Source organism: Oncorhynchus masou, chromosome 32 (genome assembly GCF_036934945.1).
Source record: "Oncorhynchus masou masou isolate Uvic2021 chromosome 32, UVic_Omas_1.1, whole genome shotgun sequence".
Lineage (NCBI taxonomy): Eukaryota > Metazoa > Chordata > Actinopteri > Salmoniformes > Salmonidae > Oncorhynchus > Oncorhynchus masou.
Genome location: NC_088243.1, coordinates 10,215,888 through 10,233,050, shown reverse-complemented (window position 1 = coordinate 10,233,050; position 17,163 = coordinate 10,215,888). Strand labels below are relative to the sequence as shown.

At 47.8% G+C, this 17,163-nt stretch overlaps 2 protein-coding genes across 2 annotated transcripts in view; both read right to left on the bottom strand.

Moving 5' to 3' along the window:
• Nucleotides 1-182: 182 nt before the first annotated feature.
• Nucleotides 183-14,189, bottom strand: LOC135525538 (cathepsin B-like). Its single transcript, XM_064953212.1, has 9 exons — nt 14,068-14,189; nt 7,507-7,724; nt 7,147-7,261; nt 6,947-7,062; nt 6,773-6,858; nt 6,180-6,326; nt 1,550-1,666; nt 1,153-1,281; nt 183-1,030 (listed from the first exon to the last, which is right to left on the bottom strand). The coding sequence occupies exons 2-9, from the start codon at nt 7,716-7,718 to the stop codon at nt 957-959; spliced, it is 996 nt and encodes a 331-aa protein (XP_064809284.1). The 5' UTR covers nt 7,719-7,724; nt 14,068-14,189; the 3' UTR covers nt 183-956.
• A 690-nt stretch (nt 14,190-14,879) lies between these two features.
• LOC135525535 (XK-related protein 5-like) overlaps nt 14,880-17,163 on the bottom strand; it is a 12,134-nt gene continuing 9,850 nt past the window's right edge. The window contains exon 9 of the mRNA XM_064953210.1: nt 14,880-17,163. This exon is cut by the window's right edge and continues 1,111 nt beyond it. The gene's annotated coding sequence lies outside the window, so the exon portion shown is untranslated.

Below are 17,163 nucleotides of genomic sequence, written 5' to 3'. Positions count from 1 at the left end.
ACTCGGTGGAGGGATCCCTACACAAACATACTAAAATGTCAACGCACAAATGTCAGCAAAGATGAGTGAACGTGGGGTCTGAGGTTTTAGGCTGGTATCTGTATAAGCACTGACCACTGCAGGGCAGGGAGAACAGGAGTTTAAGCCACTCAAAACAAGGCCAGGACAATTGAGAGACCAAGTTACACATATTGGTTGACTTTTATTTAATGCAACTCAATACAATCATTCCAGAACACTTTATCAGAACAGAGAGAAGCATTAAAGACAAAGCATTCAAATAAAACAATCCCATCAGTACAAAACCACTCACGCTTCCCTTATAATCCAATTTAAAAACAAAATGCCATCAGTGATCACATCGAATAAAAAAGATAAAAGCATCATACATGAACATTTTTAAATTGATGTGAATGTTGTGAATGACAGGGACTTTTAGCACAGCTTGTGACCAATCAAACAGGAAGCAAGATGGACCTCTACAGAGTCACCCACTGTGGGGGGTCTCAATAGTCTACTGTAGCTTCCTCTCAATCTGCACAGGTACCTTTCACCCATTCTGCATTTTCAGATCAGTGGAGCTGACAGTGGAAGAAGCCACTACAGATTGAGACACCAGGAAGAACACATTTAACTAAAGACGAAGCCATGGTTCACATATGCCCAGTTCCAAGTCAACCCCCTAGGCACTCGTCTTACACAACTCAGATCTGATGAGAATCAGGAACGGGGGTATGAGTTATACGGTAGTAGGACCTGTATAAAGCAACATGGTAGTAGCTCCGGCCTTTCCTTCACAGGGTAGCATTTTCTAAACCAATTATTTGGAACTAAAGAGGTGCCTAGTGGGGTTAGGGGTTGACTGGGAATTAGAACCAGTGTAAAGGACAGTGGAGAGGAGGTCTGATACACCTGCAGCAGTCTCTGAAATCACTTCCTGGTTACCGTTGTCATGGTTACAAAGGGACACCAGCCACCATCTGAGACTCGATGCCACAGTGGTCCTTACCTCTCAGGATCTTAAAGAAACCTGGGAGACAGGACAGAAAAACACATTGTGTTGGAGTAGCCAAGAAGCACACAATCTTCCTTTAGAAATGATTCACCAATAGTTTGTCCAGAGTTGTTCCAGAATTCATGTAAGTGTCTCACCATTCTCTCCCCAGTCAGTGTTCCAGGAGTTGGCAGCCAGCCAGTAAGGAGTCCCCCCCTCCTCTCCCCAGCCCAGGACCTTAATGGCATGGCCTCCTACTGCACTACCAGAGACATGCTGATACACACCTAGACCCAGAGAAAGTTGGGGTGCCAGAAAAACATTTCAATGTGAGAATGATTAACATTTGTGTCAAATTGCCAACCCATCCTTTATGGGATTAATTGACAAACACAATAATTCACTGTGGTAACTACATGATCATTCTTCCCGTGTTCACTGCATTGCACATCACATAAAGAGTGGAAACATGTATAGAGATTTACCTTAACAGTAAATCATGATATTCCTAGAGCAGTAAAAGCTACACTTGACAGAAGAGGCATGTGTCCTCACCAGACTTGTAGAGCAGGAAGTCTTCATAGACAGTGAAAGCTCCTTCCACAGGTCCATTCTTCAGGAGCTCAGTCATGATCTGCTGCTCTTCAGAGGGCAAACTGTACGAGCTCTTACCTAGGGTACAGGGAGGGCTTAGTGTGTCGGGCCACCAGGGTACAGGGAGGGCTTAGTGTGTCGGGCCACCAGGGTACAGGGAGGGCTTAGTGAGTCGGGCCACCAGGGTACAGGGAGGGCTTAGTGAGTCGGGCCACCAGGGTACAGGGAGGGCTTAGTGAGTCGGGCCACCAGGGTACAGGGAGGGCTTAGTGAGTCGGGCCACCAGGGTACAGGGAGGGCTTAGTGAGTCGGGCCACCAGGGGTACAGGGAGGGCTTAGTGAGTCGGGCCACCAGGGTACAGGGAGGGCTTAGTGAGTCGGGCCACCAGGGTACAGGGAGGGCTTAGTGAGTCGGGCCACCAGGGTACAGGGAGGGCTTAGTGAGTCGGGCCACCAGGGTACAGGGAGGGCTTAGTGAGTCGGGCCACCAGGGTACAGGGAGGGCTTAGTGAGTCGGGCCACCAGGGTACAGGGAGGGCTTAGTGAGTCGGGCCACCAGGGTACAGGGAGGGCTTAGTGAGTCGGGCCACCAGGGTACAGGGAGGGCTTAGTGAGTCGGGCCACCAGGGTACAGGGAGGGCTTAGTGAGTCGGGCCACCAGGGTACAGGGAGGGCTTAGTGAGTCGGGCCACCAGGGTACAGGGAGGGCTTAGTGAGTCGGGCCACCAGGGTACAGGGAGGGCTTAGTGAGTCGGGCCACCAGGGTACAGGGAGGGCTTAGTGAGTCGGGCCACCAGGGTACAGGGAGGGCTTAGTGAGTCGGGCCACCAGGGTACAGGGAGGGCTTAGTGAGTCGGGCCACCAGGGTACAGGGAGGGCTTAGTGAGTCGGGCCACCAGGGTACAGGGAGGGCTTAGTGTGTCGGGCCACCAGGGTACAGGGAGGGCTTAGTGTGTCGGGCCACCAGGGTACAGGGAGGGCTTAGTGTGTCGGGCCACCAGGGTACAGGGAGGGCTTAGTGTGTCGGGCCACCAGGGTACAGGGAGGGCTTAGTGTGTCGGGCCACCAGGGTACAGGGAGGGCTTAGTGTGTCGGGCCACCAGGGTACAGGGAGGGCTTAGTGTGTCGGGCCACCAGGGTACAGGGAGGGCTTAGTGTGTCGGGCCACCAGGGTACAGGGAGGGCTTAGTGTGTCGGGCCACCAGGGTACAGGGAGGGCTTAGTGTGTCGGGCCACCAGGGTACAGGGAGGGCTTAGTGTGTCGGGCCACCAGGGTACAGGGAGGGCTTAGTGTGTCGGGCCACCAGGGTACAGGGAGGGCTTAGTGTGTCGGGCCACCAGGGTACAGGGAGGGCTTAGTGTGTCGGGCCACCAGGGTACAGGGAGGGCTTAGTGTGTCGGGCCACCAGGGTACAGGGAGGGCTTAGTGTGTCGGGCCACCAGGGTACAGGGAGGGCTTAGTGTGTCGGGCCACCAGGGTACAGGGAGGGCTTAGTGTGTCGGGCCACCAGGGTACAGGGAGGGCTTAGTGTGTCGGGCCACCAGGGTACAGGGAGGGCTTAGTGTGTCGGGCCACCAGGGTACAGGGAGGGCTTAGTGTGTCGGGCCACCAGGGTACAGGGAGGGCTTAGTGTGTCGGGCCACCAGGGTACAGGGAGGGCTTAGTGTGTCGGGCCACCAGGGTACAGGGAGGGCTTAGTGTGTCGGGCCACCAGGGTACAGGGAGGGCTTAGTGTGTCGGGCCACCAGGGTACAGGGAGGGCTTAGTGTGTCGGGCCACCAGGGTACAGGGAGGGCTTAGTGTGTCGGGCCACCAGGGTACAGGGAGGGCTTAGTGTGTCGGGCCACCAGGGTACAGGGAGGGCTTAGTGTGTCGGGCCACCAGGGTACAGGGAGGGCTTAGTGTGTCGGGCCACCAGGGTACAGGGAGGGCTTAGTGTGTCGGGCCACCAGGGTACAGGGAGGGCTTAGTGTGTCGGGCCACCAGGGTACAGGGAGGGCTTAGTGTGTCGGGCCACCAGGGTACAGGGAGGGCTTAGTGTGTCGGGCCACCAGGGTACAGGGAGGGCTTAGTGTGTCGGGCCACCAGGGTACAGGGAGGGCTTAGTGTGTCGGGCCACCAGGGTACAGGGAGGGCTTAGTGTGTCGGGCCACCAGGGTACAGGGAGGGCTTAGTGTGTCGGGCCACCAGGGTACAGGGAGGGCTTAGTGTGTCGGGCCACCAGGGTACAGGGAGGGCTTAGTGTGTCGGGCCACCAGGGTACAGGGAGGGCTTAGTGTGTCGGGCCACCAGGGTACAGGGAGGGCTTAGTGTGTCGGGCCACCAGGGTACAGGGAGGGCTTAGTGTGTCGGGCCACCAGGGTACAGGGAGGGCTTAGTGTGTCGGGCCACCAGGGTACAGGGAGGGCTTAGTGTGTCGGGCCACCAGGGTACAGGGAGGGCTTAGTGTGTCGGGCCACCAGGGTACAGGGAGGGCTTAGTGTGTCGGGCCACCAGGGTACAGGGAGGGCTTAGTGTGTCGGGCCACCAGGGTACAGGGAGGGCTTAGTGTGTCGGGCCACCAGGGTACAGGGAGGGCTTAGTGTGTCGGGCCACCAGGGTACAGGGAGGGCTTAGTGTGTCGGGCCACCAGGGTACAGGGAGGGCTTAGTGTGTCGGGCCACCAGGGTACAGGGAGGGCTTAGTGTGTCGGGCCACCAGGGTACAGGGAGGGCTTAGTGTGTCGGGCCACAAGGGTACAGGGAGGGCTTAGTGTGTCGGGCCACTAGGGTACAGGGAGGGCTTAGTGTGTCGGGCCACTAGGGTACAGGGAGGGCTTAGTGTGTCGGGCCACTAGGGTACAGGGAGGGCTTAGTGTGTCGGGCCACTAGGGTACAGGGAGGGCTTAGTGTGTCGGGCCACTAGGGTACAGGGAGGGCTTAGTGTGTAGGGCCACCGGAGGGCAAACTGTACGAGCTCTTACCTAGGGTACAGGGAGGGATTAGTGTGTAGGGCCACCGGAGGGCAAACTGTACGAGCTCTTACCTAGGGTACAGGGAGGGCTTAGTGTGTAGGGCCACCGGAGGGCAAACTGTACGAGCTCTTACCTAGGGTACAGGGAGGGCTTAGTGTGTAGGGCCACCGGAGGGCAAACTGTACGAGCTCTTACCTAGGGTACAGGGAGGGCTTAGTGTGTAGGGCCACCGGAGGGCAAACTGTACGAGCTCTTACCTAGGGTACAGGGAGGGCTTAGTGTGTAGGGCCACCGGAGGGCAAACTGTACGAGCTCTTACCTAGGGTACAGGGAGGGCTTAGTGTGTAGGGCCACCGGAGGGCAAACTGTACGAGCTCTTACCTAGGGTACAGGGAGGGCTTAGTGTGTAGGGCCACCGGAGGGCAAACTGTACGAGCTCTTACCTAGGGTACAGGGAGGGCTTAGTGTGTAGGGCCACCGGAGGGCAAACTGTACGAGCTCTTACCTAGGGTACAGGGAGGGCTTAGTGTGTAGGGCCACCGGAGGGCAAACTGTACGAGCTCTTACCTAGGGTACAGGGAGGGCTTAGTGTGTCGGGCCACTAGGGTACAGGGAGGGCTTAGTGTGTCGGGCCACTAGGGTACAGGGAGGGCTTAGTGTGTCGGGCCACCGGAGGGCAAACTGTACGAGCTCTTACCTAGGGTACAGGGAGGGCTTAGTGTGTCGGGCCACTAGGGTACATGGAGGGCTTAGTGTGTCGGGCCACTAGGGTACAGGGAGGGCTTAGTGTGTCGGGCCACTAGGGTACATGGAGGGCTTAGTGTGTCGGGCCACTAGGGTACAGGGAGGGCTTAGTGTGTCGGGCCACAAGGGTACAGGGAGGGCTTAGTGTGTCGGGCCACTAGGGTACATGGAGGGCTTAGTGTGTCGGGCCACTAGGGTACAGGGAGGGCTTAGTGTGTCGGGCCACCGGAGGGAGGGCTTAGTGTGTCGGGCCACCGGAGGGAGGGCTTAGTGTGTCGGGCCACTAGGGTACAGGGAGGGCTTAGTGTGTCGGGCCACTAGGGTACATGGAGGGCTTAGTGTGTCGAGCCACTAGGGTACAGGGAGGGCTTAGTGTGTCGGGCCACCGGAGGGAGGGCTTAGTGTGTCGGGCCACCGGAGGGAGGGCTTAGTGTGTCGGGCCACTAGGGTACAGGGAGGGCTTAGTGTGTCGGGCCACTAGGGTACAGGGAGGGCTTAGTGTGTCGGGCCACCGGAGGGAGGGCTTAGTGTGTCGGGCCACCGGAGGGAGGGCTTAGTGTGTCGGGCCACCGGAGGGAGGGCTTAGTGTGTCGGGCCACCGGAGGGAGGGCTTAGTGTGTCGGGCCACCGGAGGGAGGGCTTAGTGTGTCGGGCCACCGGAGGGAGGGCTTAGTGTGTCGGGCCACCGGAGGGAGGGCTTAGTGTGTCGGGCCACCGGAGGGAGGGCTTAGTGTGTCGGGCCACCGGAGGGAGGGCTTAGTGTGTCGGGCCACCGGAGGGAGGGCTTAGTGTGTCGGGCCACCGGAGGGAGGGCTTAGTGTGTCGGGCCACTAGGGTACAGGAGGGAGGGCTTAGTGTGCAGGTTCACATTGTGTGTGAATGTATTTACTTACCGAAGTGCTTGTCCTGCTTGTAGCCTGGCGTGTATCCAGTCTCACACTGGTTGGTACATTGTGGGGTGTCACCCTCCTCTCCTGTACAAGGGGGTCGTGTGCCGTTAACATGGTGCTCACAGGGAGGGATGGAGTAGGGCCTGCAACCTGACAGGAGAGACCAGAGAAAGAGTTATACAGGGAGGGATGGAGTAGGGCCTGCAACCTGACAGGAGAGACCAGAGAGAGTAGGGTCTGACAGGAGAGACCAGAGAAAGAGTTATACAGGGAGGGATGGAGTAGGGCCTGCAACCTGACAGGAGAGACCAGAGAAAGTAGGGTCTGACAGGAGAGACCAGAGAGAGTAGGGTCTGACAGGAGAGACCAGAGAGAGTAGGGTCTGACAGGAGAGACCAGAGAGAGTAGGGTCTGACAGGAGAGACCAGAGAGAGTAGGGTCTGACAGGAGAGACCAGAGAGAGTAGGGTCTGACAGGAGAGACCAGAGAGAGTAGGGTCTGACAGGAGAGACCAGAGAGAGTAGGGTCTGACAGGAGAGACCAGAGAGTGAAACAGGGCAGTAGAGAGTAGGGTCTGTCAGGACATCACTACATACCAACGTGAGAGTCGTAGAGTCCTCCAGTGACCAGTCCCTCTGTAGTCCAGAAGTCCCACGCAGCAGAGGGATAACCACCATTACAACTAGGAACACACAGTAAGCAATGCTGACAACCTCCCGATGCCTTACATGCAGCCATGTCACAGAGCGAGTGAATGAGAACACACGTACCCCATGCCACAGCTGTCACAGCAGCTGAGCAGGTCTTCAGAGGAGATCTCTACGCTGACCTTGGCATTGCTATGGATACACACGCGGTCCGAGATAGCCTCCGCAGCGCCAAACGCCTGCAGAGGACCAAGCACGTCAAACACTCAACGTCATGGTTCAGTCACAGGACTTTCCTCCAGCGTGACTCAGTCTGTTCTTACCCAGCAGCTGCCACAGGAGCCCTGGTCCCGGATCTCCTTCAGAGTGGGACAGTTGGGCCACTGCTGTCTAGGGTCAAAGGTGTCAGGCAGCTCCACATCCCCTGCATACTGCACCCTACAGAGGAGAGAAGACAGCCATTAACCCTACAACCTACCCTAAAGAAAACAGAGCAACACAAAGAGAGAACAAAAGAACGAGAGCAAGTAACAGGAGACCGACTGAACGTGCCATTACTGTGTGGTGCTCTTGGTAAAGTCAATCTGTAAAGCAGCCAAGGAGGAGTTAAGTTACATTAACAGATCAGTTCACTTCCTGCATGTGGCACAAATACATTCCCTCCATACAACGGTCTCACTCACATGGTGGGCAGTTTGGGTCCTTTATTAAGCAGGGTTCCACACAGTCTCTTAACGTAGCTGTAGTCCACATTATGGAAGTTGTGACCAGCCTTCCATGTAGTGTTGGCCTTGTTGATGTAGTCCACCATCTGGTGGGAGAGCGGAGGTAGGCGGGGCCGGGCCCAGCTGATTGACAGCCCAGACACCAGCGCCAAAAATATCACACGCCACATCACTTCCTGTAAAAAAATAAAAAGGTAGCTTTGTTTTAGGTAAAAACAAAGCCACATATAGACCTACCATACTGGCCCCAGGGAGTGGAGAGAGTCAGTCAGCCATGCAGGGACACAAACACTTCAGCACCAGATCAAGAGGGCAGAGAGGAGAGCACTTCAGTGCAACTTGCTTGAATACAGCCTCAGGCATAGAAGGGCTAATGATTTGGCTCAGGCCCTCAGATCAATACCAATGCAGACTGAAGGAGGTCTGTCTCAGATACTGCCAAGTCATTCTTGGTATAGAATAACTTGTCGGCCACCGTTACACAGCCCTAACTGGTTCAGAGCAGAACTATATTCTATGGCTACTTTAAACCAGGAACCTGACACAAACAGGAATGCAAATCAGGCCTAACGCACATTACGGCATGTGGTTGTGTGGTCACATCCAAATTCCCAAGAAATTGGCTGCACAATTGCGAAATCACATGACTGAATGAGTCAGCAGCAAGTAGCTTTACTTGGAAAGTACCAGAACACATGACCGACTCCTTTCAACTCAGCAAAGACAACCAAAGCCCCACTTCCCTAAAGAAGACTGCCTCTACACAGTAGAGGATCACTTCTCTATAGCACCTCATCCACTAGTCAGTCATTATGGTAGGGAAAGACCAAGTCATTTATATACTTGAACATTAAAGAGTATTAAAACAGAAGACATTGTTTTACCCCCTTGACAATATGACAGCAACGAATAGCTGAGCTAATGTGTTGCTGTCATATTGTCAACCTGTTCAGGTAGTACCTACCAGTTTACTCCCTTTCAAAACATTTCTCCCTACTGAACACAGCCCAGTGTATCACTTATCCTTCACCCACTAATGGAAGGTGCTGCTTTAGAATTGCCAGTGAGACGCTCGTTTATCCAGGTAGTTTATCAGACAAGAGGGTAAAACAGTGTTATGTATTGCTCTTTAATGTTCATCAAGTCAATACAATTTGCCAGACAGGCCGATATATGACTTATTGAACGGTCATAGCCTGCGACTCATGTAGCCTGCCCGTAACGTGGGAGAGGAGAGATCATGTCAGCCCAACTGTCTGGTGCAGTGGAAGAGCAGGTTCTCAAACCCACAGGGGGAAGTTAAACATTTCTCTGAAGGGACCTTTATTTTTCGGCAAAAAACTAAATAAAATGACTCAACTCATGACAAGGACAAAAGTACGGTCTTCAGCACTCTGCCTTTGTGTGTATGATTTATTCAGCTAAGCACAACACTACTTAAGGGTAGCTCAATCAGCAGAGGTCGACCGATTTTAAGTTTTCATAACAATCGTAAAATGGGTATTTTTGGACACCGATTTGGCCGATTCAAATTGTTTTTTTTACACCTTTATTTAACTAGGCAGTTAAGAACACATTCTTATTGTCAATGACGTCCTAGGAACGGTGGTTTAACTGCATCGTTCAGGGGCAGAATGACAGATTTTCACCTTGTCAGCTCGGGGGAATCAATCTTGCAACCTTACAGTTAACTAGTCCAACGCTATAACCACCTGCCACTATACAAGGAGACTGCCTGTTACGCGAATTCAGTAAGCCAAGGTAAGTTGGTAGCTAGCATTAAACTTCTTATATAAAAACAATCATAATCACTAGATAAACTAGCAATATCAACCATGTGTAGTTATCTAGCTTGTCCTACCTGCATTGCATATAATCTGACTGAGCAGTGGTAGGCTCATAAGCATTCATTCAAACAGCACTTTTGTGCGTTTTACCAGCAGCTCTTCGTTGTGCGTCAAGCATTGCGCTGTTTATGACTTCGAGCCTATCAACTCCCGAGATGAGGCTGGTGTAACCGATGTGAAATGGCTAGCTAGTTAGCAGGGTACGCGCTAATAGCGTTTCAAACGTCTCTGGCTCTGAGACTTGGAGTGGTTGTTCCTCTTGCTCTGCATGGGTAACACTGCTTCGAGGGTGGCTGTTGTCGTTGTGTTCCTGGTTCGAGCACAGTGTCGTGTCTGTGGCTATGCCGGATTAAGCGATATGACACGCTATTCTATAAAATCGTTTCTCCGTAATTAATATTACCTGAATGAGCTAATCATGTAATGTAAATGTAATTAACTAGAGTCGGGGCACAACAAAATAATTTATAGAGCTGTTATCTACGAATAAACTCTTAAAGACCTAGTAATATTTTACATCAATAGCAGTCAATATTAATGGTCACCTTAATTCAGCCTCATCTGAAAGTTGTGAATTCTTGGTTATCTGCACAAACCTTGGCTAACAAGTTAAAATCAGCAATACAAAAATTGGGTTTAATTATTTACTAAATACCGAACAAATCACACAGAATTAAATCATACCTTGATTACAAATTATGTCAAAGGAAAACATCCCTAGCGGGCGGAACAGATATGACAGCTGGTTATACAAAAGAAAAGGGGCTGGGTTTGAGTGAAAGAGCAGGAAGACTGAGGGACAAAGGGAGAAGCTGTGCTATCGTAATTACAGGATCTTATGCATTCTAAATTACCGCCCATTTGGAAAAGGAAAATGCAATAAATATTTACTCTGAGCTGCGGTAGGTTGGTGGTAGATGGAAGGCTGTGTTGCCAAACCGAGTCCTTTGAAGAATGTCTCTGGTGGTCAATTGGATACGTTGTAGTAATGTCGTTGAGTGGTAGACGGGATACTCTGTTCTTTCCTAGCCTGCGTTTGCAGCTGCTGTTGCTAACTCAATGGCTAGGAGGTATCACTTCTGTAGTGAATAAGAGTTCAAAGTTCATACCATTCGCAACCAGAGCTCATGCTGAGCTTGGCATAGTTCTGTAGTTGACATGTTAGTCCTTTTAACGCAGAGGCTGCAGACTTCACGTACTTGGAACAGGTGGTTATATTGTCATCAAGGCTTTATATAGGAAGGGAGAGGAGGGCGTGTTTGAAAAGTTTTATAACCCATGTCCCTTCACAGGGGCCACTGATTGAGCAGAGCCCTAACCTTATGAAAACCCCAAATCTCTCATTTGGAAGCTAAAATTAAATGTAATCTCTTCACCAATAATTTTATATTCAAACATTTAAATTTAACAATTCCATGTGAATCCAATAACTACAATGTGCCGACTTTCCACTGTAGAGTTCGTCATCTTATCATTGATAGGAGTGTCTCAGATGACAACCGAACTGACACCATATTCATTAAGTACCACCGCATATGTTCAATTGGTCGGATTACCAGAATATAGTTAATCCCCCCCCACCTTCTGATGTTCCCAGAATCTATGTTAACAAATGGGTATTCAAATGTCACATCAGTAGGGTAGAGAGAGGAAACGAGGGGGGGGAGGGGCATTTATGACTGTCATAAACCTACCCCCCAGGCCAACGTCATGACACCAGGGAGGAGCGAGGAGAGGGACGGAAGCTATACTGTTACACTGGCAATACTAAAGTGCCTATAAGAACATCCAATAGTCAAAGGTATATGAAATACAAATCAAAAAGAGAAATAGTCCTATAATAACTACAACCTAAAACTTATTACCTGGGAATATTGTGGTTCCTTTTAACAGGAGTCTCCCAGTTTATATATGTTCTCATGTTCTGAGCAAGGAACTTAAAACGTTAGCTTTCTTACATGGCACATATTGCACTTTTACTTTCTTCGCCAACACTTTTTTTTGCATTATTTAAACCAAATTGAACATGTTTCGTGGCTCTCAAGAGAAGACAGGCTATGTGCTCACACTGCCCACAAAGTGAGGTGGAAACTGAGCTGCACTTCCTAACCTCCTGCCCAATGTATGACCATATTAGAAACGTTAACTTTCTTACATGGCACATTGATAGGAGAATGTTCTCCAGGTACATCACCCAATTCAATTATATTACTCAGTCTGCAAACCAGAATTTGTAAAATCCTGGTCGAATGAAACAGACGGAGACCCAGCTAAATAGTCAAAAAGGTTTAAATCACGGAACGTTCTGACATGCACAGTACAAAGAGCTTCAATTTATAGTGACACATACTTCCACACAAAACATCAAATCCGCCCGCCAATAGAGATTAGGGGAGTGCCCTCCCCTAAGATAAGGAGAGACCTGGAACTGGGAAGTTCTCAGTGTCCCAGCCAAGATCAGCCCCGAATCTGGCTCAGAGACAGTTTGTTATCAAAATACTAGACACATTGTCAGAATCAAAGTTTTGGGAACAAAGAACTACTCACATACATGCATTATAATAATCTAATGATTCCCATCAATTTCATACAGTCACATGGTTTCAGACTTGTAATATTCTAATCATTTATTAAAACCGATATTGCACCCCAACACTTTGTCTTTGCATTATTTAAACATGTTTCATTGTTTATTTGAGGCTAAATTGATTTATTTTAACACGTTCATTCAGTATTGTAGTAATTGTAATAAACGGCCGATTAAATCGATAGGCTTTTTTTGGTCCTTCAATAATCAGTATTGAAAAATCATAATTGGTCGACCTCTAAGTGATAATGCCCGAGAAGCCGGTGTTGAGGATATTAGTACAGGTGTTAAGCCAGAGTCGAAATCAGGCAAACCATGACAATACATCATGTCCTCGAAGCCGGTGTTTGGATGATCTCTTTTATACAACGGGTTAACATTAAAATAGACATCTTCATTACCATGATTTTGATGAACTTATTCATACCATTTCATCCTTTAACAATTTAGTCCGACACAAATCTGTGGTTGCTACCCAAGCCGGCTGGTCGTTCATTCTATCAGTGCGGTTGCCAGAGACACGACCCAGTCGTTCAGTCTTAGTTCAGCATCTATGGTCGCGACCCAGTCATTCATTCAGAACGTTCCATTGCCATACAGGCTGGCAACATTCTTATCCCTTGCATGCTAGCCAGCCAACTACAGCTAACTTAACAGAATAGTATTCATATTTCCTTTAAGCGCTTCTCTAGTGACATTTATTTGGAACATCCATAACAAAGAGTTAGAGGTGCGATTAGACCTGGCACAGAAAATGTGCTCCCGTATCAGGACACTGTTGTTCAGAGGAGCTAGCCAACACAGCGAACAAAAACTTCAAACTGAAACGACTACAAACTCTGCATTTCACTTTACGTTTGTGTACATCCATAAAAATTCCAGCTGATTGAGGATTTCAAACTGCCTGAGAAAAGCTGCCTTCCTGTCTTGTCCCGACACCTACGTTCATTACCGTGGGACAGCTGGAGATCAGATTTCAATATTCAAACAATGTTGCAAATGTAAGACAACAAAGTTTACACAAATCACCACTGTTGAAAAAATAAAATGTTAGGTGTCCAGATGGGCTGATTGCAAAGTCAGATGGAACAGAGTAAATAGACTGAACCTGTGATGTTAAAATATCTGTGGTAACTTGTGGAATAGACACGAGCTTGAGTGCACTTTCATACAATCAGCATTAGAGCCACCCATTGTATAATAAAGCAATAGCGCACAAGGGGGGGTGTGGTATATGGCCAATAATTCCACAGATAAGTGCTGTTCTAAAGGGCACATTGCGGAGTGCCTGGACACAGCCCTTAGTCGTGGTATTTTGGCCATACAACAACCCCCCCCCCCCCCCCCCCCCCATATCGACAGGTATGACCGTTTCTGCGTCCCTCGTCTAAACGCAGCATTAGGCTGGGATTGGACATGGAAACATGCCTGTACACTGGCCAGGCGTCCCAGGTCTTTCAGATCACTGGTCTTCCGATAGCGACAAGAGTAACTTTGAGCTACAATTACTAAGTGAGTCTGGCTTTCAATTTATTACCCAGATATCAGACCGGTTTAAAGTGAAATCAGGATTTCAGTTACATACCAGCCCAGGCATGTTTGCATAATGTCGGGCACTTTTCAGAGCCCTTTCAACATAAGATGCATTTGAGAAATGTCGTAAGATTGTATGCAAATATGACTCGACTTCACAACATGTACCCGCTTATGTCGAACAAAAAAAAGTTGACACGAGAATAGCGTCAGGATATAACATTATCCGCCAATTTAAAGAGACCCTTAGAAGTAGGCCACACAAAACAAACACCGCCCGAACAAACCTGCATTTCAAACTAACGTTAACTAGTAGATCATTTAAGCTATTTTATCTGCTCGTCACAACCACATTTTTAACCAGGACATAAGTAACGTTACTCGTTTAGCAAAGAAAGAAACATGGTTAGCTGTAAATTGGTCTTTGTACTGTACGGGTAGTCAGCTAGTCATCCAGAAAGCTGGCTAAAACAGATACGGAGTTCCTCAAATACATCATGTTTCTAACAAACTGAAATGAAATTCAATAAAAATAAATACACGTTACATTACCTGTTATCCGCTTGTCAGACGTGCCGAAGAATAGTTACAACACACTTGTTCCAGGTCCACTTCTCCTAAATCACCTGGTAAAAGTGTTTTCCGGAGCCGTTCAGTTCTGACCTTTAAATCAGAGGAGAACACGTGACTTGTCATGCGCCTGTGGCTTTGATCAAGGCCCTCCCTGGTGGATGCAGATTTCATTCGACTTGCTGAACGGCTTCATGTCTACTTAATAGACACAGTACGCATATTATGTGACTCATTTATTGTAACAACAAGGATGATTGCAGGGGGGGTTATTCAGGTGAGATAAAAAATGTGCACAATTTCAAACTGAAATTCTACCTAAGCTAGTATGACACACTGTCCCTAACAGGCCCCTTGATTCGTGTGAAGGAGAAATGTAGGCCTATAGAATTTGCATTTGCTAACACACATTAGGCAATTACACGTTTCAAGGATCATCAGCACACCAAAAAAAAACGCATTTCAAGAACAACTCGTGACTGCAAAACAAGCGATGTCAGCATATAAAGCAGCCGAGGACACGATGACGCATGCGTTTATCAAAAACCATCGACTAAATCGGAACTAGTGTAACTAACGAAGCATGATCCGTCTTCTTTCTGTTCTGGATACAGCTGAAGTAACAGAATAAAATGTGTGACTGACTGAGTTTAAACCGGTGTCATCTTCATAGCACACAACTATGTTAGTCTGCTGAGCTGAAGCCTAGGCATTTACCCCAGGGAGGTAAAAAAAAATCAAGATTGTCTCTTTCATTTCTTTATAGATTAGAACAATAGTAACAGCACTCTTCATAGTGGTAATGATAGTGTTTATTCAGGTGTACTAAAACAGTTATTAACCACCGCTAGTATTATTAGAATAAATTATAGCCAAAATCAGATGCATCACATTTGCCAGATGTAACAATCATAATAAAAACAACAAACCTTGTCGAAACACAATTAATCACACTACCGTACACATTACATACAGTAAATGTAACCAAAATAAAAATTCTAAGAATACAAAGCAAGAAACTGAAAATAGAAGCCCCTCCATTCCATTTATTGTGATGAACATTACATACAGGTAAGGCAATGAGACCCAATGAGACCCGCCAGCTGATGCTGTCGTTTGTACAAGGCAAGCGCTTATCATCAACTGATCGGTTTGATTATCAAGGCAAGGCTTTGAGATAGCATTCTAAAAGCCGGTTAGTGCACTAAGATACATTATAGAGTCCATACTGATATTAGTAGGTTATATTAGCTACCATATTAACTTTGCACAGACATACATTCTAAAAGCTAGTTAATGCAATGTGTGTGAGTGCTTTATTCATTCACATCTATCATTAGTTACTGTACACCGTGTCAGGCTGTATAAAAATAAGGATGTACGTGCAATGTTACCGTGTCCTCAGCTCCATCTAGCTAAACACATTCCCTTTATAGCAACAGCGTAAAACAATAGTTCAGAACTAATGTGGTCCCCAGACAGCTGTCTCTCTTGAGCCTGTGGACAAGGTTAGTTATGACCTCACTATAAAACACAATCAAACAAAATAAACTGTAAAAAAAATTAACAAATAAATCTGATAACACTGACCTCCAAACATCAATAGCAGCACGTGACCTATAACCCCTAGATAGGCCTGCCACTATTTCTCTCCCTAGACCCTTCTATGAACTAAGCCCCTAGGGACTAAGGGAAGGGGCTAGGGAAAGAAATGGGACCAGGCTGTAGGGTTAAAGGATCTGGAAGCTCATCAACATTACTAGCAGCTTGTTTCAGACACTTCCACACTGATAGATACATTCTGCTCTGGTGCTACTTCAATAGATCAGATTAGTTGGATCTTCTTCCTGTCTCGCAGGAAGTAGAAGTCATTCCTCCCTACAAATGGTTCATAAAGATCTTTACCATATCAAATGAATTCAACAATTGGAAACAGTACTTACTGTATACTGACCGAAATGAATTGAACACAATTGAATAATCTCATATATACTGTATATTGTAATGCTAGTACCTAGCAGACTGAATTGTCTGCTTGACATCTCGGGACTAGCTGTAAACTAATCGTAAATAAGAGTATGAATATTCGTTTAAATTTCACATAATAAAAATTATTAACTTATATTACCTTATATTGCTAGGGTACCTTCAGATTAAATATCACATTTGGATAAAATAATAAATATTGTATATACACTAAGCCTATAAAACTATACTAAACCTGTGATCAGAGCCTCTCTTGACTAACCTTCGGTTAACCACTCATATCACAATAAATCATATTTGCGCAGAAGTGCAAACTGTCTCAAATTATATCATAAATATACAAGAAAAAAAGACAAATATATAAACTTTCTTCTCTGTCAATCCGTAATAATCACAATTTAATATCATAACTCTATATGACAGCCCTGATTCAATCAATCACATATCAAGGTAAACCACACTGAGGGTTCACTCAGAATGCTGACACTATCACAGGTGTAAACCGTGTTAAAACCCGACACACCCTTACAAGTTATTATTTTCACAGACATTATCATTGAATGTGGACATGAAACTTCATTAGAATACAGCGTAAACATTCTGAATGAAGTCACAATGCAATTGATTTGATCTGTGATTGAATCAGGGCCTAAGAGAAAAAGGATATCCCACTGTTACTACCATTAAAGACTACTTCCATCTCTTATGTTAGTGTGTCTGTGTGTATCAGTTACATGTGGACTCACATCCTCATACAGGCTGATAATACTGGATTCTCAAGACATGCTAGTTATTTAGTGTGAAACACATCTGGCTAGCCTGGGGGCCAGGTTGCTTCTGAATACGTCAACAAGCCCTTGGCTAGTAGTAAAGCAGTTGTCTCGCATGATAACAAAGTTGTAATAGCACTGTTGAAAGCAGAACCAGCCTGACACCCAGGCTAATGTCATGTATCTTCTAAAATACTCTCTTTGTATTGTGTTCTATATAATCTCTACATCTGGGTCAAATACGATATGATAAACTGGGTGGTTCGAGCCCTGATTGCTGATTGACGGACAGACGTGGTATATCAGACCGTATACCACTGGT

Excerpts from the sequence above, each read along its gene's own strand:
- LOC135525538 (XM_064953212.1), bottom strand. The coding sequence starts at position 7,718 with ATGTGGCGTGTGATATTTTTGGCGCTGGTGTCTGGGCTGTCAATCAGC. Across the intron at positions 6,327-6,772 it reads ACTCTACGACTCTCACGTTG|GTTGCAGGCCCTACTCCATC; the intron begins GTATGTAGTGAT and ends CTCTCCTGTCAG. Across the intron at positions 1,031-1,152 it reads CACTGACTGGGGAGAGAATG|GTTTCTTTAAGATCCTGAGA; the intron begins GTGAGACACTTA and ends CCTGTCTCCCAG.